The sequence below is a fragment of the Aulonocara stuartgranti genome (assembly GCF_965226115.1).
Source record: "Aulonocara stuartgranti genome assembly, chromosome: 13".
In the NCBI taxonomy this organism is placed as follows: domain Eukaryota; kingdom Metazoa; phylum Chordata; class Actinopteri; order Cichliformes; family Cichlidae; genus Aulonocara; species Aulonocara stuartgranti.
The window spans coordinates 21469057-21496348 of NC_138949.1; the positions used below are offsets into that span (position 1 = coordinate 21469057).

The 27292-nt window shown below is 39.8% G+C and overlaps 2 protein-coding genes and 1 long non-coding RNA gene across 10 annotated transcripts in view; 1 reads left to right on the forward strand and 2 right to left on the reverse strand.

Annotated features, from left to right (window-relative positions):
• Window positions 1-33: 33 nt before the first annotated feature.
• Window positions 34-6168, reverse strand: LOC309720223 (serine/threonine-protein phosphatase 2A 55 kDa regulatory subunit B delta isoform). Its single transcript, XM_082556913.1, has 10 exons — window positions 6022-6168; window positions 5750-5824; window positions 5145-5242; window positions 3459-3624; window positions 3262-3374; window positions 2997-3174; window positions 2714-2878; window positions 2295-2464; window positions 1874-1965; window positions 34-1715 (listed from the first exon to the last, which is right to left on the reverse strand). The coding sequence occupies exons 1-10, from the start codon at window positions 6026-6028 to the stop codon at window positions 1436-1438; spliced, it is 1344 nt and encodes a 447-aa protein (XP_082413039.1). The 5' UTR covers window positions 6029-6168; the 3' UTR covers window positions 34-1435.
• A 5372-nt stretch (window positions 6169-11540) lies between these two features.
• On the reverse strand, window positions 11541-18125 carry LOC309720161. Its single transcript, XR_014280425.1, has 3 exons — window positions 18028-18125; window positions 16290-16425; window positions 11541-13794 (listed from the first exon to the last, which is right to left on the reverse strand). It is a non-coding gene; the product is annotated as an uncharacterized lncRNA (long non-coding RNA).
• A 132-nt stretch (window positions 18126-18257) lies between these two features.
• Window positions 18258-27292, forward strand: part of LOC309720160 (transcription factor COE3) — a 67623-nt gene continuing 58588 nt past the window's right edge. For 3 of the 8 annotated variants that reach the window (XM_082556783.1, XM_082556785.1, XM_082556786.1), the window contains exons 1-6: window positions 18259-18957; window positions 19247-19403; window positions 19713-19776; window positions 20058-20113; window positions 22017-22090; window positions 23768-23836. In XM_082556783.1, the coding sequence (XP_082412909.1) occupies window positions 18827-18957; window positions 19247-19403; window positions 19713-19776; window positions 20058-20113; window positions 22017-22090; window positions 23768-23836 (551 nt within the window). In that variant the 5' untranslated portion in view covers window positions 18259-18826. Of the gene's footprint in view, window positions 18958-19246; window positions 19404-19712; window positions 19777-20057; window positions 20114-22016; window positions 22091-23767; window positions 23837-27292 lie in introns of all 8 variants that reach the window. The other 5 variants (XM_082556787.1, XM_082556789.1, XM_082556790.1 and 2 more) reach the window with 3 other exon arrangements.

The window sequence follows — 27292 nt, forward strand, 5'->3', positions numbered from 1 at the left end:
ATTCACAATGATGCAGAGCAGGCGAACAGCAGATGAACACAATTAAAATTTTATTGAACTTTGGTCAAAATAATAAACAAGTGAATACATTGCCACCATGTTAGGAATCAATGGACAAAGACAATGCATTATGTGTTTGTTTTAATTCATCAGTATATTTTGTGTAGTCAACCTTCATTTCTGCGTTCACAACTACAGAGATAAGATCCACATTTGCAATATGCAGTTCAAATTTGGGTGACATCCCTAATAAATGAGTAAGGGCACATGTATGAGGCCTGTCTTAATGTCCTACTTATCTCATGATCCGGAGGCACTATCACAAACTGTATGGTGTGCAATTTCCTCCTCGGTGTTTTCATAGACAGCCACGTGTAGCAGCAGTATATGAGGACATAACTATAAAATAGGATTTACAAATAATGCACATGAGGTTTGTAAAACATTGGGGGACATAACTTGTAGCTGTCACTGATAGAAGTAGGTATTAAGGCTGCAGATTCCCTTTGTCCTGGACCCCATCTTGTGCAGTGTAGTTTCCAGCCTGCATCCTAAACATGAGCAAAAACTAGAACTTGAATCTCTTGACACAAACACGTTATAGGTTGTCTCCAACAGTGGTTCTCAAACTGGTAGCCCCGAATGGTATTTCCTTAACAAGGTTTTCTTGAGATCTGCTCAATAGACAGTGGTGTGACTGGAGATTTTTCCACCTCTCTACAACATAAAAACATGCAAAGCAATAAACATGTTTTAATACATACTTCTAAATTTAAAAACACGTCTGTAGATTTAGTTTCTTTTATTATGTGGATGACAAGGTGTACTTGAGTAGATACAGTCAGTGAAATTATGTCACCGTATTGACTGGGGTAAAATAAGAGAAGGGGGTGGGGTTTGGGGGCAGAAACATGTCCACTTTTCCAAATTCATGGCCTTTTCCACCAGTTGTGTGGCCTGAATACATGACCAATGGGGGAATGTTACAGTTAGGCTTATTGGCCATTCATCCGTGCTTCAGAGGGCCCAAAAACTTTGAATTGATGATACAACCTTGACAAGACGTCATTTTTAAGTACTTCCAAGAGTTCTGTCATTAAATTGTGAAATGAAGGCTTAAAATGTCAACACAAACACCAACGTTCAAGAGTTTGACCTCTAGGGAGTGCCGTTCTGTCAATTAGACCCGAACTGGGCTTTCTGGGTCAGGGGGGCATGTCGATTGCCCTGGTGCCAAAGGCAAAAACAACCTAAGCTCAGACTCAAAATAAAACAGGCCTATGGATCAACCTCCTGTGGCAAAAAAAGTAGACACGTGCTTTCAAATTCTTCACCAGGAGGACAACAAGGCTGTTTCTTCTTATACAGATAGACAAGTAGTAGGCTTAACTACACAGGTACGGTAAAAGCCCTATCCTCTGGAGCCCCAAATCTTCTAGTTGATTTTGTCCTGGAAAATGTACAAGTTGTTGGTGGCTGCCACAGCTATCACGTTATCTTTGGGGTGCCAGGCAGTGTGGAGGATCTTCTTGTTGAAGTCCAGGCTGTCCACGCTGATCTCGTCCTTCTTCCTCTTGCCACCGGTGGACACTTTACGTGGTTTAAGTGTGGCCCGTGGTTTGCTGCTCTCTCGGGATGCCTCCAGTGTGATGTCCCGCCGGGTGTTCCGGTCAAACATTCGAAAGAAGTTGTTGTAGGAGCCTGTCATGATGGCACTGCCGAAGAGAGTAAAAAAATAAACTCAATGTTTGAATTTGTTGCAGTAACACCAAAAGTTTGACCACCGATTGATATAACTTATAAGCCGGGAACAACATTTATAAAAACAGTAGTGAGTGAAATGCTTGTCCTTTGCAGCAGGAAGGATACATACCTGTCACTGCCATTCCAGCAGCACTCAAACTTGTCAAAGATGCAGTCGTTTTCATACAAAGAGCAAAGCTTACTGCGAAGATATTCATGGACCTGAAATGAAACAATGTAAAGGGAACTGTTCAAATCTTTATCTTACATAAAACATAGCCTTCTGCATATTTAATCCATGTTGCGAGGCTAACCGGTACCTATCAGCCTCCATTAGGAGTTTGCCTGTCATTTCTTGATAGACCATATCCCTATTTGGTTATTACTGACTTTAGGAAGTCTGAGTAAAATTCTGACGTATATCTGAAAAAGCACTATTTCAAGCCTTAATCAAAGTTGACTTTAAAAAAAAATAAAAACCAAGTCCCAGAAAAGATCACAAGTGTTAATGTGATTTAAAATTGAATCCCCAGAAAAGCATGTTTAAGCACCTGATACGTCTCCACTGGCCTGTTCTCCATGTTGAGGTCCCAAACTTTGACGGAGAGGTAGTCACGTGTCATCATATAGCGTCCGCTGTGACTGAACTTCACGTCTGAGATGGAGGAGATGATCTCAGAAAAAAAGGATCGGCTGCTGGGATCCTCTGGTTCCTCAAAGACTTAGAAAATAAAGGGAAAGGGCAAAGGGGGAAATCCTCAAATTCTTGTATAAATCTTATTAGCTCTTAATTGAATTACAGATCACGACAAAGAAATTAGATTAACAGGTAACAGATGCATCTTTGAAAAAACAAAAAAAACTAGACAAATTGTCAGACTAAGGTTAATTTCAGAAATCGCTGCACTTTCGAATTCTCTATTTTCCAGACAGACCGATGGCTTCACTACAATACGGTAGAAGTACTTACACTTTGAGTGCCTATCACAGAGCGCTGCCGCTCGCATGTCACACAGGCGGATGGTTCCTTTGCTACTGCTGTACACAAATACATTGCATTGATGTGGATGGCACTCAGCAGCTGTGATTACTTCTGTCAGTTCCTCCATGTTGGCGGGCTTGATGTCTACAATATCTGTTAGCACACTGTTAAGGAGCTAGCAGTCTTATATTTTACATTGATGCAATGCTATTAAAACTTTAAGACACATCTAAAAATCAGCTTTCTGATATATATATAAAAAAAAGGATACTAAAACTTCTGTCTGTGATTTCCAAGTGCCATAGATTTATTCTTAGGTCATCTGCAGAGAGGTAAGTTTCATGATCACTATTTACAGAAATGGAATTAATGTGATAGGTGTGCGCATTTGCAAAGATCCTCCGTGGGCTTGCTTCTACCATGAGATCCATTGGCATCAGTACTGGTACCTGAAATGTACAACAATCAATTTTAGAAAAGTTATCACATAGAGTCATGCTCAGAATGAGGCAGGTCTGAGGGACGGCTAAACACACCCGTAAAGAGGTGATTCTAAAGGGGTCTCTGAGTCGTCCGTCTTCGTCTTTCAGATTGTAACCTTCTGCTCGTTTATCTCTTTCACTAATTTTCCACAATTTGATAGTTTTATCTGGGGGGAAAAAGGAAAGGCTTTAGGAGAGGGAACATAGCGCTTCATTATCAACAAATAAGAAAAACAGAAAAAAGCTCTTACCGTTTGTTGAAAGTAGAAAGTGAGCAGCATTTTGTTGTGGTAGCCATCTTATTTTATTAATTTTTTCCTCGATTTCTAAACTTTTCAAATAATCAAATTCTGGCTCGTGACTCTGAAAAGTGCTATAGACGTTGTACTCCCCACGCAGGTGTGGACGATTCTTAGACTGAGGGGGAAAAGGCAACAAAAACAACACTGTAATCATGGTATTGTTTCTGGCATTAAAAAAAAAACCCAAAACAACAGCAAAAAACCAAAAACAAACAAGATTTCATCATTACCTGTTCATATTTTTGCATAAATATGTAAAAGAAAGCTCATTACAGAAAATAGCACAATCAACAACAAGCAAAATAAATAAACAAAAAATACATTTTCGGCCACTCAGTTATTTACAAGTGGGTAACTCCTTATATTTGATTCTGCATAGTAGACATTAGTTGGTCTTCCTGAGACAACCCCAAAAACCCATAGACCAAGTACATGTATAAACTACTACACTGTGGAGCCACATGTAGATTTTTCACAACAGTTCCATTATGGAGTACTGATGTAAAACACTATGATCATGGCATTGTGCTTTTTGAAATGCCCTAAACAATGTTTAATAGCACATTTTCATTGTAACTTTACCATATTTTCCATAAATGTACACTCATCCCCCCTCCGATGCTGACGGTGGATCAAGGAGACCAGCGCTTATGCTGCAGGCCTGGATGTACTGTCTACATTGGCTGTCTCTCACCCTTTACCCACCCCTGTTGCTTGTCATGTGTTTCTTTGGTGTATTAAGAGTTTTTTCATGTGCTATGTGCAGAGGTGGTTTTTTTTCTGTTCTCAAACTGATCTCCCTGTTGGAGCTCAGTCTGGGGGGAGTTATTTTTTTCTCCTTATCTTTCCTCGTGTTGTGCATTTTCCATTGTTATACCTCTCTGGCCTATCTTCCCCATGTGATGTTTGTGTAATGTATGTATGGTCAGAAGGGTAAGACGGCGCTGGCAAAGGTCGGCAGCCTTAACCCAATTTCCTTCGGGGTCAACCTTCAGGATCAATAAAATCAATTCAATTTTATTGAATTGAATAAATATATGATTAAACTGAGAAAAACTAAGATAACACCTTCCCATGATAGTCTAGTACCTTAATATTTAACCTTAAAACCAAAATAAATATAATATCCAGTTTGAATACCACTCACACTTTGTTCCTAGCCAGTGTTTCTGCCAACTGTTTACTTCCTAAAATATGCATGCAGCCTTCAGTTCTTACATGTAGTTTTATTCCACATTACATTGTTCTGTGCTGTACGATGATGAATGCATCTTATGGTAAATGTGAGCATAACAAGACAAATTCATAGAAATTGTATTGTTGAAATGGATACAATAAACTTGGTCTTTTAGATGTAGTGTATCCCAGAGAGCTCATTCTGCTCATTTGGATGTTGCGTTTTCAGTGGGAGGCATTCATCCAAATGACTTCCTCAGTCTTAGCTGAGTGCAGGTTTCCCCAACCTTACAAACACTACATTTGCATGATGATCTAAACTGGTGCCACTGACTAACAATCCGCTGTAAGGTCAGTTTTATGATCATTAATATGCAAATACTGCTCAGAGAATATTTAATATCTATATACAACAACAGCTTCACTTCTGGAATGGTGTTACTGCTGTGTGATCCTTACCTCTTGTTCATGCTGAAATATCACTACTCTGCCTCCCTTGTCTCCAGTTGCCAGTAGCTCTCCAGAATAGTTGAACTCAACTGTTGAGATTATGTCAGCTGAAAAGACACAAATCGGTGTGAATCAGACCTCACAGCTCAGCTTCCGCACTGTAGTTGGGATGGCAGCTAGAATGCTACTGTGATGGGCTGCAGGCTAAGTCTGGTCCCACTGTTCTTATAGAAAATGTAAAATACCGATAACCACATAATATCACGTAGACCCATTAAGGTATGAATGAAAACAAGCATGATGTCACTCGACAATTTATGGACGCAGCACATTGACGTCACGGGCACGGTCGCTCCCCCTTTAATAGTTTAGCCACCAGCTAGCTCATAGCGAGCTAGCGACACACAGCAATCTACAAGGAAAGGGCGTTTGTGCAACTGATCCACAAACAGGTCTACACTAATCACGAGAGCAGTCTTGCAAAAAAGCACGCGCGTCCATCCGCCGTCAGCTCTCGTGCACCTCAAGTGAATCCCACAGAGAACCATCATCAGACCACCTAGCTAGCTGCCCACCACTGTAGCCTAGCCGCCGAGCTAACGTTAGCCACATACCTTCCGCAACATCTTCATCTATCGCTCCTTTTACTTGAGAGAAACACCACTGAAAATCATTTCCTCCTGCAACTCCTGCAAAAAGAAACCAGGGTTAGTGTGATTCCGGCTCGCCCTTCATCGGGCGGTAATAATGACCTGACAGTGACACAGTTTGACAACTAGCAACTTAGCTTGCCAGCGCTAACGCTGGTTAGCCAAGTTGCAGATTCAGGCCATCACACACACCAAGTGAGGTGGATCCTTTTCCCTTCCTTTAAAAAGTAGCTTACCCGCCATTGCTTCATTTAGCAGCTCTTGTTGTACACAGCTTCCAATGCCTTATCAACCAGTGCGGCGCGCTCGGGGAGATAGATAGCATCCACAATCAGTGTGAAGACTCGGGTCCAGATCTGTCAAGACCACGGAAATTATCCGTGATTTTTTTTCTTCCAAAATGGCGCACAGTACATGGAGAAATGACGTCATGCACACATGCCACATCCTGACTCCATCCATCCTCCTGAGCATCATATCAGTAAATGTGCATTTTCACTGGATTTTATATCCACCCAGCTTTGTTTCGATGAATTGCATGTTTTACATATATGGTTATTGAGGAGTTTAAATTCTATTTAGCTGCCCACTAATAAGCAGGACAAATACAATTTACACATCCCCGCCTGGTTATTTTCACTGTGACTGAAATAAACAGCTACACATGCAAAAACAACTAAGAAAATCTACATTTTTTTCAGGCATATATCCACAGAGCAAATATGTTTAATTAAAATGATTTGCATAGCAGCCCATGAATACGAGTTAAACACATTTTGTTTGCATGTTAAACGTTTTTTGACATTTAAATTTTTTTTTTAATTTTTCATATTTTACATGCAAAGTGTGATTTTGAGTAAAGCGTCACTTTGAATTATAGTGACAACATGTAGCACCTCAGCCTGTATTGGATGGTCAATCGGTGACATCTAGCGGCAAAACTGAGAAAATTCAGTGTACTTCGCATCCACTATATAGTTTTCAGTCTTTATTTTAGTCTGTATCCTTTTCTATTGTTATATTTCTTCACGAAGATAAAGGTAAAAAGAGTCTGACAAGTCCAGTGAAAACAAATGCAAGCCAGTGTTATTAGAAAGAAGCCTGCCACTCAAAGAATCCAGAATTTAAATCTATGAGAGAATTTCACAACAATGTAAGTGAGCTTTTAAAATTAGTTTTATTGGCTAAAACTGGTAATTCTGCACATGCAATTTCAGTTTTCTATGACCAAACAAAGGTAACTTAGATAATGGTTCAAAGTATATTAGGTTAATTTGATATTATTTCAAATACTCAGTGTGATTTTTTCAAGCTACAAAATAATGTTTTAGGTATTTTACACAGAACCAACAAAAAAATATGCTGTGTATTTATTTTTTAAATAGATTGTCTGCAGTGTGATGTAGTGCATACAGAAAAAACTGCCGTAGATGATGTATTTTTTTTAATTAAATACATATGGTGATATATATACACAGTTCAGTGGATAAATGCCAATAAGCAGATATGAAAAAGCATAGTCTAAAGCTTGTTTTTATTCAGCTATCATAGCGTGTGTTTTTGAAGCCAACTCATCACTTGCACTGACTTGAAGTTTGATTATATATATATATATATGTATTTTCCCCATAGTTTATATTTGGTTTTTGCAGCTGCACATTGTCCAGGAGGTGGCAAGAGAATAAAAACGATGTACCCTCGAAGACCTGGGCCAAATCCCACCAAAACCTTCTCCCAAGCTACACATCGTCTCATCACTCACGCAGAGTCCCACGGGAAGAAGCAGAGCAGAGGCCTGGAGGTTAGGAAGACTCTCTCACTCCCTCACTCTCTTTCTCAGTACACCTATATATCTATATTTAACTATCTATACAGGTACAGACATATCTATATATTTGTCTGTAGAGATATTTATACAGATATAGCATAAAATTAAATGTTCTTATAAGGTGTTGGGTCAACACCTGCCACCAGAACAACTGCAGTACTCCTTGGCATTGATTCTGAAAGTTTCTGGAACGCTACCAGAGGAAATACTTTGATCTATCTATCTATCTATCTATCTATCTATCTATCTATCTATCTATCTATCTATCTATCTATCTATCTATCTATCTATCTATCTATCTATCTATCTATCTATCTATCTATCTATCTATCTACATGGACTGCATTGCACTTTTCTTGCTCACTCAGTTTAACATTATTCCACATATGAATACATAATGGGTGTAATTTATGCATTTTCTGAAAGTGCTGTCTGAAATGCAGTTGACTAATGTCAGTTTACCAGAGAAACTCTACAGCACCAGCTTGTGTATTGATCTCATTTGCAGTTAGTAGATGTGAGGGCATTTAGCTTTAAATTAACAAAAGATGGTCCACCAGTGTTTCATAAAACCATCATTATTTTAACAACCGCTTAAACCTTTTAAAACACCCTTGACTTCTACGTGTCGAGCCCTGTGCACCAAATGGGTTTGTTGTGTTTTGTACTTTGATTGCTTAAATGTTTGACTAAGTGGACCACTGTGTCAGTCATTACTTTGTGAATACAGTACAAACACATCATGATTTGAAAGCAGTAGGTGTGTGGGTGTAGACGCCACACTGATGTCCAAATCAGAATGAAAAATAGGGCTTTTAAAAAATTAAAGAAAATGCTGAATGGCGATTTTTCGTTAATTTAAAATGTCTCTTTATAACGTGTTATACATTGAATTAAACAAAACTGCTGTCCCGATAAGACTGCATTATTAAAAGCAAGCAGTTTCTGTTCACCATCATTGCGTGAACATGTAATGCCCGAATGCAGCCTAATTTATGATTTAATAAACTGTACAGCTTAATCGTTGTGTGCATTCGAAATGTTCACGTTTGTACGAGTCGAGCGTTGTGGCTGTGACTATGTGTGTGAGTGTGCTGCCGTGCCGTAGCTTCATCAGGTATAAGGAGAGGTGTTGACTTTATTCCGAGCCTCCAGTAACACCACTGACTCTGATAGTTCCCCATCCCTGTGGGAATTCATTATAAGACAGCTAGAGGCTGCTTGTGGATGGTTACTGTGCTGCCCGTATGTTAACTTGTCGCTATCGCGCAAGGCAAACATGTGGTGCAGCTGCTTTCTCTGGCTGTGGGCAACCTGGAGAGATTGATTGGTGAGCCTTCTGTTTTATCCAGGATCAGGGCCACATTCAGTAGACATGGTGCCTCCGGAGAAGCAGCCATTTTCCCCAGAAAATATGGCTCATTACCAGCACAGACAAAATGAAGGTATATTGACTTTTTAACATCTTACAACACACCTATTCCTGGCCCGTTTAACAAAAAGCGTTTGTTATCCTGGAAATCTTTACTTCATCTTATTCCCATGTTACTGAATACAAAACCAGCGCTGATTTCAACATGAGCTAATCATGCCCAGGTTTAGTTTGCCAAAAATCACACACATCGCAGCTACTATCCTCACCTATTTCTCTTTGAATTTACACACACAGTCATGAACATAAATACCCATGCACATTCATTTTTGCCCGGCACGCACAAACATACCCTTCCCCCACATTTGGTCAATCAGACAGTTTTTAACACAAACCATTGGCCAGTGGATGTGTCTGCTCTGCTCAGGGGCATAAGCTCTGTCCAGACCCTGAGTCCTAACACACACACACTCTCGCTCTCACTCAAACACACACTCTCACACACAAACAGCAAAAGACAAACACAATCAATTATTCAAGACTCTTGTTTTGGCTCATGTGTTTTTTCTTATTATTTCTGTTCTGTTGTCTCTATAGTATCCTCTGGCAACCTAACAGCCAGGAGGCCAGATGAGTGAGATATGAGGCCTGATGACTTGAGGTCTGTGTATGTCTTTGTAATTTAGATGGCAGAGTATAATTTGCATGCACAGCCTTCAACATCGTCTCATTGTCTGAAGGAGATTATCCTTGCGGCTTGCCACAGCCGCGGGTTGTCAAAGACCTGGCTTCTAAGACAAACCTTTGTCTCCTTGTTTATTTCCCCTATGAGTGGAAATTTTCAGTGTGGTCATTTAGTGTAGCTGAAACTCACACTGAAGCACACAAGCGATCAGTGAAAACAGTACACCATCCTTTATCATAATCACAAGTAGCCCTTAAGCCCTGTACCTTTGCATGTACGCTGCAGTATGTAGTGTATGTTTTACATACAGGGACTGTCATTCTTCAGTGTGCAAATTTGTGCACTAGATGGCACTATGGCACTTATTATTCAGTGCCAACAGATCATTTCCATTTTGGAGGGGGTGTGTGTGCGTGTGCGTTGGTGACAAAAGTGATGATCACAAACAGCTTGTTTTCCCAGACACGATGTTAATGCTATCATTAAGAACCCCATACCCACTCTTTTTTATTTATTAACTCTTTTGACCTTTAAGCAGAAAACACTTGTTGTTGTGCATAAATCTTATGTGAAGTATTTTTGAAAAATACAAAACCGGACTAGTGTTGTTGACTAAAGTTTGTGTCTGCTCTAACTTGACACATTCAGAGATTTTTTTTCTTCTTAGGGCTCAATTGAGCGTCAAACAACTCTCCTGAAACAATCAAAACAGGAAAGAAGCACATTGTAGAGATGTATTATATGTGAATCCTTGCTGCGATGATGTCCTTGTAAGAGATCGTATTGTAAATAAGATGGGTTAAATTGCACTTGTAGCTTCCTTTCAAATAGTCAGGCTACTCTCGAGGGGAGACAAGAGAGCGCTGCAGACTCTACCTCTAATAACGCTAGACAATGAGATCCCAGCTCATAACATAGGCCTCCACTATATAGAACAAGTAGTGGGGGCTTAGCAGCTAATAAAGTGGCAAGTCTTCAAATCCATGTCAGAAGAGCAGAGTGCCACGGGGACCTTTCATAACACTTGTATGTGCAGGTTCCAGTGCAGTGTAAAGGTTACACATCCACATTGTACTGATCTAACCTGATGAATTGCCTTAAGCCTCACAAATTTCAAGGCTGTGTTTTTTATTTAAAGAAGCAGAACTGAATAATTCTCCCACTCTCTAAAAGCTGACAGGTGAAGACAAGAGTGCGGAATGAATGTTTGAGATGCAATACAAAATCGACTGTGTGCACTCTTCCTTATTAAAGCGCACGAAGCAGAAACACATTTAAAACTGTTCAGTTTAATTTGAATTTGCTTTTGTTTTATATCTGATAAGCGTGTTGTCGACAGAGGTAATTTTGCTTTTCAGAATTATAATACACATCGGTTTTGTTAATTGAATCATGCTGCCCTTTGAGTTCACAAAACACGGGCTCAGTAATTAGCCTTGATTGCCTGGTCTGTGTTTCAGAAATTGTCGCTCCCGCTTTCTCTCTAGTGAACCTGTCCTTCACTTGAGCACAGACACTCCTTCAGCATTTCCACCCACTTTGTTTGTGAGTCTTTGATCCACAGTATTCCAGTTAAAGTTACACCCATGTGCTGCAAGTTGAAACTTTCAGTATTGTTGCTCAGGGGAACCTTATACCCGTGGCGCCTTCTGCTTTTGTCCTTCCCTTTAGCAACAGAACTCTCCTATGGTCCTGGACAAAAGACTACTCACGACACCATTTTATGATCTCTGTGATGATACTGTTTCCTTCTCCTGCTTGCACGTTGGCTTGGTCTGCCCATTATAATCCAAAATGTTTATGTCAGGAAACATCATTTGGGACTCTCCCGAGAGACAATTGTTGATTTGGAGTAAGGGATGAGAAACTATAAAAGAGACGCCCTTTATTCTGAGATGCGACAAGAAAACCAATCAGTATTTTCTCCATATTCACAATAACATAAAAGTATGAAAAAACAGATGCTGCCAAGTTCATAATTGAATCATAAAACCAAAACTCTAATTTATGTTTTTCTCTTTTTTCCAATTATATTGCTTCAGCTGGACTACACTATACAGCAATTATCAGACTGAGGATGATTGCGTTTGTGCACATACGTAGCATGCATATGAATTTACTTTTGTGTCGAGTTACACATGCATGCTAAGTATAATTGACGCAACATTAAAAAACATTTTCCATAACAACAACACAATCTGGCGCGTGAAACACTTAAAGGCAAGACCAACAAATACAGTATATGAAAGTAGAGAGTAAAGTGCTGCGATGTCTTGCCTCTCCAGTCTGTCTAATCACTATGTGAGTGAAACATTCATGGTACACTAGATCAGTTCAATATTTAATTTCTCAACAAAGACTACATGATGGAACAGATGCTCAAACTTTGTATGTTTCTCAGGAGAGCAAAACTCACTTTCATGCAGCTATTGAGTACAGAGATTCTGATTGTGTACAGGCTTTGTGTTGACTTCTTTTGGGCTCTTCACCTATGCACTAAATGTACAGTGATGGCTAAGAAGATGCTCAAACATATTAAGTGTGCACAGTGAGTCAGTGTTCAAACCACAGACTGAATACATCAATTGTTTACATCCAGGGGCACTGGAAAACTCATGCGTGGAAGCACATTAGCGATGCACCAAGGTTGCCCTTTGCCTTTATGTCACATTTCAAGTGAAAATTTGACTTGGCATGTTTACATAGGATTTCTTCATCTCCCTTTTAAACCCCTATGGGCAAGCTGAAGGTGAGGGGAACTAAGATTATTATCCCCCGTTTCTCTGAGGAGCTTTTCTTTATGCACACCCTCACAGATGTCGACATTTGGTTAGGCGGTGTACATAGAAGCCCCAGATTATCTAGCGCTCCAGGAAGTCTGTTTAGCTAAAGTTAGGAGTGGTTACTTTCCTGCACCTTTTTAATTTGCTCTGGTGTTTTGTAAGCTAGAGACCCCGCTACTTAGTCATACATCTGTGTTAAACGGGATTCAGGAGAAAAATATCGGTGATTGAAAATTGCTGTCCATTCAAAAACCAGGTCTTAGTTGTACTGATGTTCACATCAATAAGCTCCACTTGTGCAGATGTAGACCTAGTCACGGGAAGCGTAACAGATGGTGTACTATATGTCATAATGCTATAAAATCCAACAGGAATTGACAATTGAAATCCCACCCCAGAGTTTGCCTCTTTTAGCTTTGGCATAATCTTCTCAGGATTTCAATTGCAAAGTCAAAGAGAATAGTCTAGCACATGGGGACTAGTTATCTGGGGCAAATACGGTCTAAGGTTGACAATGCAAAGGCTATGTTTATGTGCATCACACTTGCTATACTGAATGTTTCCCAGAGTGCAAGAACATCCTCCCCTGAATTCTATTCCTCTTCCCACGTCCCAGTGCTGCCGTGGAAAGTAGGCCAAGTGAGCACCAGGGCGTTGCTTTTTTAAGATGATCAGTTTGTCAGTGTGTTTTTGTGTGTGCTCAGGACGGCTATTCATGTGGCTTGACTCTGTAGAACAAAGACCAGCATTATACAATTTGCAGCACTTCCAATAGCAAGGAAAAGGGAGAGGTTGGAAAATAGGGACAGGACAAGTGTGGATGAAACAAAGACAAAATCTGGCTTGTACTCTAATTCATTTACTTCCTCTTTTCCACCTCTTTGTTGCAGCAAAAAGGTCCCTTGCCAGTAACACTCCTCTGCAGGATCATACTGTACTCTGGCTGGCATGGATTATTTTTAGCTATTGCTGTGCAGCTTTCACCTTGACTCCCTCTGTCTTGACATCATAATTAACATTTCTGTTAATAGTAACACAGTCCGATATTAATAATCTGACTAAAATCAAAATGCATTTGTAGACTTGCCAGTTGCCATCAAATATGTATCTCCTTTATAATGGCAGCCCCTAAAGGAGAAAAACGAATTAGAGGCACTGATGCAACATGTTGAAAATATATATTTTGATGTAAGTAACTTGAGAATTATTAGTCTCTTGTGGGTGAGGTAGTATCACTGTGAGTTGGCAACACCTCCATCCTGGGGTCAACAGGCAAATTAAAGGTCTCTGGAGTACTGAGGGAAAGGCTGCTGCCTCTTTGGTCATGCATGCACAGGCGCTCTAAAAAAAATAAGAAAAAAAAGGAACAAGGTTAAAGCTGATGCCTCCTCTTTTGGAGGCCACTTTCCCCGATGCAACATGTGCCCACATCATACTTACTGATGAGGGTTTTTTTTTTTAAACTGACCTTTAAAGTCGGATTTTTGCACCCATTTTTCTGAGTGTCACAGTCTGTTTGGCAGTAGGGCGCCTATATATTAAGTTAATATGTTCCGATTTAGAGCTGCATAATCAAATTTGCCTCACTTCCATCATCGCCACTGAGAAATGTGAGGCGGCGTGATAACTTTTTTTTTTTTTAAATAAAGAATTTTAGATAGGCCTACAAAACAGTGATGGACACAATCAAGACCAGGGCTGTGTTAAGAGCGAAGGTATCCTGGGTATTTGGTCATGTGTATTTTGGTCTAAATTTCCAGGGGATATTTTAGATGTTAATAGCCCTGAAGTGGTCTCGGTTTCTTATTTAATTTCTCTCGCCTTCTTTAAATGTAATTCGCCCACAGACTGCGCCGCGAGGCTCTAAACCGCGCAGAAACTCTCTCATCATTTCCACAGCAGAATGGAAATGCAAATTGTGCGCACGGGCAATGCCCTTGACAGAACTCACCACTGCACACAATTAACATGAACACTCTGACAGAAGTTAGTGACGAAACGTGAGGTCACACCAGCACATTGTCAAATAATGTTTATTTCAGACACACAATAAACACATCAGAAATAATAATAATAATAATAATAATAATAATAATAATAATAATAATAATAATAATAATAATACATAAAAAACATTCTTTCCTTAATTTTTTTAGCCCTTCAAACATCTGTTATTTTTTCTTATTCTAGTGTGCGAGATGACAAAGAAAAATAAAAAAAATTTTTTTTTATTATTTTAAAAATAATTCTGTTGCTTTTTAAAATAGTACCTGAATTTGAAAAAAGAAAATGTAGCTCGTGGGGCAGTGGGGAAGCAGTTACATATAAACCAAACTTGAGATTTTGCTATCTTGTCACTGAACAACACAGCTGCCTCATATCGACTCCATGATCTCAAGTGTAACCAACGAGGGGCGCTGTCCGTCTATTAGCTCCAACTTGACACGAACAGCCTTCATGATTGATCTCATCACTCTTGGCCGTTTGATTTTTTTTCTAACTACAATAATTAAAAAATATCGTGAAAACCATGTTTTAATATGAGATATCGAATTTTAGGCGTGCATTTATTAGGCCGATAAGTTGTAATAACTAAAGTTTGCACTGAAGGTTTTTTTTTTATATATATGTGATGCGGAATCAAGCTATTTGGTAATTTAATTAAAACTGATGGGGGAAACTGATATAAGTGATGTGTATTTTTTTCCTCCCTACTCATGAGAAAATTGTCAACGCACAAGCATCAGCTGGAGTTAATCTTTTCTAATTCAGCTACAAGTGACAGAAATTTTAAACAAAGGCTGTAGGCTGAAGCTCCCTAAATTAGTTTTCTTTGCGCGGTGTAACTTAAATTTCAACTTCAAATATTTTCACAAAATATTGTAGCTCTAAACAACGGAACAGGCGATGTTAGCTGTAAACAGTAAGTGGGCTGATTGCCTATTTGTTCCGTATGGAATTTGGAATAATGCCTAACTGTGGGCGTACTTGATAAATATTTAATCGAAAAAAAGAAGAAGAAGGAGAAGGGGGAAAAAGATCACTTTAAAACAACCTCTGCGATAAAGCCGTGAGGAAACTTGCTTGGTGGGTGCTAATAAAATTTCCTTCACTTCGCTTTTTACCAATCAATCCATTAGGAAACAATGCAGGTGAGCATAATGAAAGTGTTGTCCCAATAAAGTGCATCGATGGACAGCTGGGCAGCGGCCGGCTGATTGACTTTGCCTTGACATCTGGGAGGCCCGCTGGCCCCTGGCACGCGTATAGGCTGATGTCGCCATTTACATGCAAATTTAAGGAGATCATGAGGGCCTCGCCCCGTAAATTCACACACACACACATAGACACACGCACACAAAAAAGAAGACGTCACCCTCGTCCCGTCGAGACGGGAGGTCTTCTAAAGTCACCCTGTAACATTTTTTTTTGAGTGGAAACCACGCGTCCCGAGGAGTTTGGTTTTATATCAGTGGTCAGGTCCAAATCTTTGGGGGTTCACTCATTGTGATCACTGAATAGAAAGAGTGAGATAACAGGGCCCCCGTGTTATCAGCCGGTCATTTATACGAGCATTCAGGCTGGCTTAATGCGGCCAAGATGAAATAGTTTGCAATTGTTTCCCCTTCTCTGTCACCCATCACTTACCTCTAGCACGCTGTTGAAAAAAGTGGATTTAAAAAAAATCTCTTAAGGAGAGTGGGGGAGGGGGTGGGTAATAAAAAGAAAATGTGACTGAGATGGTCTAATTCCACGCCCGTGCAAAGTTTTCATGCATGCAACCACTAAAACAAACGGGGATCAACATTTCTTTTATTTTGATGCTAACATTTCACCTAATGATGGAGAGCGCATTTTCCACGGTGTAAGCCCACCACGCAGATGATCCCACAGAATGAGCTGAGACGGATTCAGGCTCCGCGCCTCAGTGTGTGGAGCAGCTGACTCCCTCTCTCCACGTCCAGATGGCTCCTGCACACAGATTTGCATTCATTTTCCTTTAATATCTTCTGAAATAGCGGGGCAGCTGCATTTGTTGTCAAATACGGTTTAAAACTCCCTTTCAGGACAGCATCGTTACCTACGTGACGGGTGTGGAGATCCATTTTCCCTCTCCAGTCAACAGTATCAGATCTAAGAGGATTTGTCTCAAAGTCTCCTAATTTGATAATCAGATTTAAATCGCCTCGGTGCGTGTAATCAGGGGTTAAGTTCTAATAAGCGACTTGAAACTGTGCAAAAAGCACAGTGAGTTCTGTGCAAAAAAGATATTTGCAATCTCGGTAGAACAGACAAAACATTTGCAGCACGCGTCTCGATTTGTTTCATCTAAGGGGGAAAAATACAATTAACAAAGAGCACCCATTTGATTTCATTCTCATATCCTCCCCTCCCCACAAATTTAAACTTTGAGTTCTCTAAAAAAAATAAAAAATAAAAACAAAAATAAAAAGTTTAAAAAAAAATCTACAACCTGGTTTTGTAACTGGGCAATTTGGCAATAGATTGTGTAGAGGTGAAAGCAACAGCTTATAATTCACTTATCTTTGGCAGCAGCTATTAACCCTCTGCACCAGCTAGATAGATTGCTCAGGATATAGCACACATCTCTCTTCCTCGCACCCTCCCCTCTCTCCTTCATCCTCTCCCCCCTTTCACCACTAATGAACCGAATTGCTTGCTTGTCCCTCTCGGACGGAGTCGGACATGTAGGCAGTTGGCTCTTTAAAAATGATTAAGATGTTTCTGATTATTAGGTACATGGCGTGCATTAAATGCGGAAGACATAGAACCATGGATTTCCCGAAGTTTGTTTAATGTCATGAGACACCGACTCTGATTTTTAATCTATAAAAGAGGTCAAAAGACCTGACTTTATCTGCAGTAAATGGCACCGCGATGTGACTGATTTGTTTTGACATTAATAACAAAGATGCTGAAAAACTCCGTCTGATTTCCAAACTTTGCTCCCTTTTTTGGATTTTGTGCGCAAAAACTAAAACATAAAAAAAAAAACCCTGCCCGACTGCCCCAGCGAAACAAATGAGTCAAATACCTGTTGTTAAAAAAAAATGATCAATGAAAAGTTAATGTAAATTAAAATATTTATAATCATGTGTGATTTTATGATTTCCGCGTTGTGTTAATTACACCTTAATTACAATAACATAACCCACAGCACGCGATCACAATACGAAATAGAATATATATCAATTTTATGAAGAAACATAATCTGCTCTTATTGAAATATGATTTATGGCCTTTAATCTCACAGACACTGAGATGCTTTCGATACGTCAGTGAACAAACGGTCTCATCAAGTCAATTTGTAATGGTGTTAAAAAATTTAATCGAATAAATATATGAAATGCTATTAATTTTAATCCATTATAATAAAACTAATCACGGAAATTGCAATCGGTAGGCCAGCTAAAAATAATAAGCACTGAATTCCGAATAATTGTTATGTATTATTATTATGATTATTTTATTATTATTATTATTTTCCTCCTCATTATGTGTGATGGTTACACCCGGTTGAATTTTCCATATCATTAAAAAAATCAAACTCACCACATATAGGGCCTAAGCAAGAGGAAAAGTGGAGCGAATGAGTGTTCTCAAGCTGCTGCACTATAGGGCTGTACCCGTACAGTGGAGCGCCACTGCCTGACAGGAACCGTCAGAGCTCCATATATGGTCAAAACCACGCCCCTTCAGCGTCATATTCTGACAGCGCCTCTCCCGTGGGTTTAGAGTTTTGGCTCCCGGGAAAGATTTCAGTCCTCGGGGAAAGAGGGCTTAGTTTTGCATGTTCCCATCCATCCTGCACGACGCGAAAGGGCCCCTTATCCACCTCTCCTGTGTACTAGGAACACCTCCACTGGTGATCAGCCTTTGCCTGTGTTTGTCTTGTGGAGAAGCAGCAGCACCTTTTCAGGAGTGGGTTTTTTATTCAACAAGAAGTCCTGAAGGTTTTGGATGCGGTGCTTCAGGGATGTGGGCACTTTGAGAGCAGCATCACCCACAAACACAAACAACTGCCATCGATTTTTCTGTGAATAGCACAAAAAAAAAAGAAAAAGAAAAAAAAAACAGAGGAACAATAGCAACACAAAAAAATCTTGTCTATTGAACAATTCACTTTTCCAGTCTGTGGATACCGCTCTAACTAAGTACAGCACTTTGAGAATTGTTCACATCGGACGGACTGAAGAGGGAGGCAAGACCTGTGGACCGGGTTTTCCCTCGCAAGTCTGAATCGGCTCTCGCTACTTATCCCGTGAAAAAAAAAAAACCCTGAAGGATAACACGCTTGGACGTTTATTTGCCTAATTTCGCAGGAGGCTCTTTTTCACGCAAATTGTCCTAAATGTTTGGGATTCAGGAAACTATACCGCGGGGTGGGACGACGATGAAGGAGGAACCGCTGGGTGGACTGAACTCGGTCCGCTCCTGGATGCACACAGCTGGGGTGGTGGATGCAAACACAGCCGCCCAAAGGTACGCATGCCAAAAAGCATCTGATTTTTCTCACGCATTCCCTCCTCATCATATCGACCCCTCAATCCCCTGAATACTCTGTATCAATTACGGTCTCCCAATAAATGCCCCCCCTTCGGCTTTCCCTTCTTTCATTACATCAGATTACCCATTATTGTGACAAATCAAGAAATCTCCCCCGTACTCAAGCGTGCTTCTGCATCTCCAATGTTTCCATCAGCTTCTCCATCATCTAGTATCCCCGGTGTCCGGTGCTTAACCGAGATGGTCTCTTGTTTTCTCCCCGCAGCGGTGTCGGCTTGGCACGGGCACATTATGAAAAGCAGCCCCCTTCCAACCTCAGAAAATCCAATTTTTTCCATTTCGTCCTGGCGCTGTATGACAGACAGGGTCAGCCCGTGGAGATCGAAAGGACAGCTTTTGTGGACTTTGTGGAGAAAGAAAAAGTAAGCGGTGTATTTTAGAATACATGCACCTCTCTACATAATCAGCACATGTATCGAAATTATGTACTCAGAAATGGGCAATGGGTTACTAAGGGGAAGTCACGTGTAATATTGATTTTCTTTAAAAAGAAAAAAAGGAAAAAAGGAAAAATTCAATTCCTTGATGACAGAGGGTCATTTTAGCATCTAAAGCCGTTTCTCTTCTTTAGCACCAAAACTCTGAATTTATTTTTAAACGCATAGACATGTGGTGGTGATGGGCAGTTGTTTTTCTGATTGCTGATTTTCACAAACTGTTGTTTTCTGCAGGAACCAACCAGTGAAAAAACTAACAATGGGATACATTACAAACTACAGTTATTGTACAGTAACGGTGAGTGAAACTGTCTTTAATATTTTTAAAAACGTGAAAATCTATCAGTGAGTTTGTCTGTGTGCGTAAAACCACATGTAATAATAATAATAATAATAATAATAATAATAATAATAATAATATTATAAAATTATAATCACTATCTGAACTCTTAGATTTTAATGAAAAGTTTTTTTTTCTTTTTTCTCTTTTTTTGAGGGTTTTATTATTATTTATTTTCATAAATTCATTACCCACAATTCCTTAAAAATGTAAAAGTGCTCCTCTTTTTCTCTCCCCAGGCGTCAGAACAGAACAGGATCTTTACATACGGTTAATCGATTCCATGACGAAGCAGGTAAGCTGCTGCTGTTACACTTGTTTCTGCGCACAGTGCAAACTCCACGGTTCACAAGTGGGGGAGGAAAAAAACATAAAAAAAAAGCCAAACAAAATCTTAACATGGCGTGTAAATCGTCACCCCTGAGATACATAGACACACTTCTCGGTTTTCTAAAAAGAAAAAAGAAAAAAAATCTGCTTGCAAAATGCAGTTGTGGCACAAAATAAAAATCAAATTACAGATGGAATCAGAAGAGACAGCTTCCATTTTGACTGTTTACGTTTGACCATATCATATTGCAAGACCCTAAAGTCAATTTCTCTTCGCCAGAGTTGAGTCTTTTTTTTTGTAGGTTCAGTTTGTCCAGCATTAAAATTTAAACACTACCTCTGCTCCATATGATCCGATTTGACTTTTCCTGCAAAGAGTCAGAGGTGACGGTCTAAACATTTTTTAAAAAAAAAATTGCTTTAAATGTTATATTTATAAAAATAGACATTTAAAAAATTCTGCTCAGGTGTAAACACGTGAATGGCTTTCATAGCGTAAAAATAAACCCCCAAAAATGCTTATGAGTATTTTTTTTGTTTTTTTTTAGATTACCGAACTTAATTATGATTAGGGAAAATAAAATTAGACGCCACGCTTTCGTCTCTCCATATCGTGTTTTATTATTAAACAGAGGATTTAGCTAGAGCCTCAGCCTCCTGAATAGAGCCGTGAAGCCTGGACCACTGGTCACAGACAACATTCCTGTGCGAATGATCCGAGTCAATGACGCAGAACAAGCAATTTATGGATTTCTGTTTCTACAGCTGCAAATAGCTACATAAATCAAACCAATATAGATAATCGCCTGGTTCCCCCGAAAAAAAGAAGAGAGGGGAGGAAAAAAACCCCACAGCAGGTCAAGTAGGACAGCTTTTAGAAGCGAGAGAGAGTGATGCGACCTGGTTCAGATATGTCACTTTTTCAAAGTCATTCTTTCCTGTTGGCATAAAGAGAGTCAGGGGCAAAAAATACAAATTTCATTCTAGGCAAACAGAACGTAAAAATTAAATGCAACCTATCAGGTTTTTTTTATTATATATATATATATATATATATGTAGATTTTTTTGGCATTATGTGCAATATTTTCTTTATAATTTGTTGCTTTGCTTTGCATTTACACTCGGTGCCGGTTCAGCGTACGAGGGAGTAAAGTGTCTATCCTTAGAAATGGTAGAAGGAGGGAGGGATCGAGGGAGGGAGAGAAGAGCGGCAGAACTGATAGCTCCACGCCATCTGTTTCAGCCAATGCTCAAAAATTACTCAACCGTACCGCCAGACACCGCTTTTTATCCACAGAAAGATCATTGTTAGCGGCTCAAAATAAACAACAGATTGCCCATTAACACTTTCCCCCAAATATCCCCAGATTATAAGCATATTGATGACACTTCTATTGGATCTCTCCTTATGAAAATCCCTCTGTCTCCCCCCCCCTCTCTCTTCCTCTGTCTGTCTGTGCCACATATTATCCAGATTAATAAAAAATACAGTTTATGATTATTATTAAATATATGGATTGCTACTTTTATTTTTATATAAATTTTTACTATTGCTGCCACAAAAATGTAGAAGCAGTTGATATTTGTGCATTTTTTAAGAGTTAAATTTAGACAGTCATTTATGTTTATAGAAATCAGTATAATTTACAGCACAGGGGAATGCTGGGATTATTTGAACCACATTTCCTATTCAGTATTTGGTCTCATCTGTTATATTGTGTTGCTCTAACATCACGTGTGTTCATGCCCTGATTTATTTTGTTAAACAGTAGCCTAATTATTTGCCAGTTCAAGAGTTTTCTTGATGTGTGTGTTGAAAACGACGGCTGTGTTTTCACTTTATTTCCATCTCATTTTGTTTCAAAGGCCATAGTTTATGAGGGTCAAGACAAGAATCCAGAAATGTGCAGAGTTCTTCTTACTCATGAAATTATGTGCAGGTAAGCGTTATTTTCCTGCTCTGTCCATTTTGCAGATTCAAGCAAAAAGTAATTCCCTCCCCTTCAATAAGTTTTGACACTCATGATGTGATGCAGCGAGCCAAAACTGTCCTGTGGTCCTTCAGCAGCCACAGAGCGAGAGAGAGCTGCTGTCATTTCTAACTTTGATATGATGTGATTCAACTTTGATATGAATATGACAGTGAAAATGAACTGTCTTTTCCAGTGAAGGGGAACTGAATGTGTAATAAACACTCAGTGACAAAGTACATAAGTTGTGGTTTTGTTTTTTTTAATCTTTTAGTTTGTTTTTATATTTTAAGAATTATATATCAGCATGCCAGGGACAATGTGTCTTCTGTTATGCATTAATGCTGCATGCTATGCATCTTTTTTTTTTTTGTACTCAATTCTCAGTTGATCCCACCTGTCAACAATGATCAGCAAGCCTTTTAGTGTCATTTAACCACATAAATCTCCACTCATATTGCGCTGCTATTCAGCGGTGTCATTGATACTAAAAGGAAAAACGCCTTTTGTTGTTATTGTTGAGCTCAGCATGAGCTTTGTGAACATTGAATTCGGATACTGTCGGTTAACCGCTCCTTTGTTGCACCGGTGCATTGTTCAAGTTACTGGTTGAGAGCAAGTGCAGCATGAGAGCTGAGAATGATTTGTCTTTTTCCATGCATAAACTCATCACTCACGCTCAATTTATACAAGCATCCATCACTTATTTGTGACACATTGAATATGGTCGTGCTCGAGAGGTAATATATTTTTTTTTCCAAAGGGAAGTGCATTTTGCTGCTGAATAAAACAACTACTACAACTGCTGCCTATTATCACATAAGAAGATATACATAACGAGAATATTCTTTTGATATATTATCTAATTAAAGCATATTTTATTTTAGCCGTGTAATAAACTAGTTTTTGAATTATATATTTTTTCTCAGTACTTTGCAGCCATAAAACACTTTTTTATTATTGCTTCTAGAAAGTCATGTAAATCAGGGATATTTAAATAGCGTGTGCTTGACTGACAGTAGCTTTGCACAAAATCTTTGTTTTCCCTTTTCTGCACCATATGGCATAAATCAATCTTATTCACATATGTTTATATGTTTTCATTTCAAATGGAAGCTGGGATGATGTATTTGTTTATTTTTGCTGTTTTTTTTTTTTCCAGTCCCAATCAAAGAAGTGAAAGGCAGCTAGCTATAGGCTTAGGGAGGAGATGGTTGAAACATGTGGTGGAAGATAGATTAGTGCTTTTGAGGCCATAATTGATAAATGCCCCGCAGAAATATTGGTTGAGGGTGGCACCTTGCATCTCCCTCAGAAATAGCAGCTTGGCAATTAGAGGTAAACAAAAGCTGAAGCTGTGAAAAGTGACTCCCCTGCCTCCTGGCCCAATCCCCACTCCCCTCCCCTCCAACACTAAGCCAAACAACACAACATGTTGTTTTCACCATTTTTATCAGCCATCAGCATCAATGGAAAGGATAGATTGAGTGAAGGAAATCTCATGGTAATTTTTACCCCCCATATCAAAAGCACTCAGATACGCGTAATACATGCATGTTTTTTTTTTTTTTGTGCATTATTTATTTATTTGTATTTATTGTGCAAAGTATCGCTTGCCCTGTAACACACTTTTCTATGTTTTTGTAGCCGATGCTGTGACAAGAAAAGCTGTGGAAACAGGAACGAGACTCCCTCAGACCCAGTGATCATTGACAGGTAGGCCGTGTGCAGCTTTTTCCTTTTCTGTGTTTGCGAACAGGGAATGAGTAAGTGAATGAGTGAGCGTCAGACTGACTAAATGCATGAGTGACTGAGTGGATGAGCAGGCACACGGATGAGCTAGTGAACAAATTAGTCCCCTCCCGCTGTACCAGACGGCCCAGTTGGGCTGACTTGCATCTTACAGCCCACAGTGTGGGAACTGTGGGTGACTCTGTGTGAGTGGCTGAGGGGTGTCTTTCCCAAGTACCTGTGCACTGAGGGGCGGTCACCACCTGGATAGGGTTTGTTCAGTCACAGGTGGTTCAATCACTAGAGGATCATGCTGGGAATACACCTAATTAGCTTAGGCAACTTCGCATTTATTTGGCTGGCTTCCTTTCTTTGTTTATGACAGTGATGCTTACACTGTCAATAGTTGTTTTTCATTGACTGTTTCCTTCGTTCAAGTTAGCTGTGAGCTAGGTGCCATTAAAGCTTTGTTTTAGGAGGGATAAACATTTTATGTCTGCTGTTTTGTTCTGCACCTTCAGGCTAGTTATCTGCCACTTTTATATTACCTTCATCACTTTATAAAGTGGGAGAATAAATGGCCTTCTTCCAGGCGTTGACATTTTCCCTCACACTGTGAAACTATAGGTCTTGGTCAATGTGAATATGTTTAGGTTGGTGGTACGAGGGTGTGCGCGCTTTTGTGCTTATGTGTGTTCGGTGGCTATAGAGGTGAGGTAGGGGGTGTAGTTTGAGCGTCGATCTCAATGTAACTCTCACCACGTAGTAGGGAGAGACAGCAATGCTAATGTTTGACTAGCTGGAATCACTGTTTGCTTAGTGGAGAATGCCTGGTATCTGACAGAGGGGACAACTCTCTTATTAGTAATCAAATAGGGCTGAGCAGTTGTTGCTGCCACTCCACTCCAGCGGCTTCTCATGCATCAGGAAGTAGGAGCTGGCTGCCCTGGGAGCCTGGATGGATTACCAGAGCTACTGCTGTCTGAAGTCAAGCTCACAAAGACACACATGTAGATAAACGCAGATGCACACTCAGACAAGGACACAAACGCAGACAGACAGACACCCACACACACGCATGCACATCCTCAAACACACACGCGTGCTGCTTGTATGTCGTTCATGCTGTTGCTGTGGCTGAATGTATTTCAATGCAAGTACAAGAAAACTATTGAGGGTTTTTTTAGGGCATCGTAAGAGTATAGCTTTTTCCTTTTTTTTTCTCGCCGGATTGCAAGGATTTCTTAATTCATTAGTCAGGTGCATTTGTTCCTTACAATAGTGACAGCGATAGTGCAAACATTAACATATAACTTGAGACGTCTACGTCTCCTGATTTCCGCCGCTTTCATGTTTGCTTTGTGCTGCTCTGCTGCCTTTTACTGTTTAGAGTTTCGCACGCCATTGTTCTTCAATCTGCGGGACAAAACATGTAACTTAAGTACAATAAGCAAAATGAATGCATGGAGAATTAAAGTCAAGAAGAGGGGTGGGAAAAAAAGAACAGGGAAGAAAGAAGCGGATGGATATTGTAAGCTCAACTGGCTCAGGGAGGGCTCGGATTTTCATTGTGACGAGTCTGAATAGGAGTAGAGTATCCCTTTCCTTGCACAATGAGCAGCTCTGTTGAAACACAAAAGCATATGTTCCTCATTAGACCCTCCCATTGTCTCCATGTCGTAACTATGAGCCCGTCAGCTCACCCTAACAGACCCACACAGGTTCCCAGTGACTGAAGGAGGCTCGCAGAGAGGGGTGCTTGTGAAAGGTTGCAGGGTTTAGCAAGAGTTACGGACACGGCCAGAGCACACTGTAGGCTTGCTATGTAAGCTTATTTACTGCAATTACTTGACTTTTCCCGCTGTGCATATGGGTAAGCTTTTCTGTTAAAGCTTCCATGTTTTACAGCCATTTCTGTTACATCTGTCATTTTCTCATGCACATCATTACAGGCACCTGTGCTGCGGTCGCTGCTGGCAGAAACTGATTATTTCCAATTGAGTAGAACATAGTTGAGTGACATAAACCTAGAGGAGAGGTTTGATTGTTGAATCAGGCACGTCTCATCTGTCTACAATTACAGTATGAAAACCAGCTAGCACTGCCACATTTCCCAGAGAAACAGTAGCATGGCCGAACCTTAAGAAACAGATTTGGAGTGAATCATTGATGGCGTTCATTCTCTGTAACATTTTCCCAGATGGTAAGAGGGGAAAGCGCACACAGCTAGCTGGCATCTAGCAAGACATTAACTGGCATTCCCATGGATCTGGCATATCCAACGGAGTTTGGGAAACTTATCATTCCAAATGTGTCCTATTTTCCTGCGGTCAAGCCAGACATCTGTTTACCCTATTTTCTCTCAGAGTTTTGATACAGATTTTCACTCAGATTTTTGAAGAGGAAGGATTCTCTTTAAAAAAAAAAAAAAGTTGGTTAGATATAGGCCCAACAGCTGTCACAAAGTTTCAGCACTGCTTGGTCTTTAAATATTTCAGCACTTACATTTGATGCCCTTGCATAATTCATATTAATTTTTGGATGAAGAAAGGCCCTATTTTTGCTGCATTTGGGTGGGTTTATATGTGCTACTAAAGTTTCAGTGTCTTTTGCAAAAGTCAGTTTGTATTTTGCTCTACAAAAAAGTCGATTCACTGTTAAGAGCATGAGCACTCTTTTTCCTTTCTTCAGACATCAAACCAGAAACTAAAAAAAAAAAAAAAGTAAGTCAGTCCGTGCTTGTTAAATAAAGGAAACAGCCACTAATTGTAGCATTGTTGCTATGATTGCATAGCTGTACACTTTGCTATGTCTCATTTATAAATCCAGCAGTGCTACAGTTGTCACATTTATAAGTTAATGGTCCTTTAAAGTAAGTGGGAGTGTAGGCTGATTTAACTGGTAATTTAAGTCTTTAGAAATATAGTGATGAGGCACCCAATATCTGATTAGATGGTTTTCCCATTTACAGTACACATATAGCCAAACATAACTCAATTTACGGTGACTCCTCTGGTTGGGTATCTGCCTTCACTCTCTTGCATATTGACTTTGTCCTCTCTTGTGTGAAAGATTAGATACATTGTTCCGGCTTACACATGGATTTTGTAATAAGACGGCACATGTTGTTGAAAGAGGAGAGAAAATGACTCATTCTGACTGTCAGGGTTCAAAGGTCACATTTTACACAGGGATCTCGAGCAATTTATGCAAGTAGCATTGAAACAGACAAGCGGCAAATGTGTGTATGAATTTGGATTTTTTTTAAGGTGTGTGAGTTTACGCTGCCATTCACCAACAGATTCTGGACCATATCTAAACATGTCAGCTTCATTTATTCCAGCGGCTACGGCCCTCCCTTTCACTTCCTGTCACAAAGGTCAAAGAGCACTGACCTTTGGAGTGCAGCCCAGCCACTGAATAATTCATGACATTGACTTG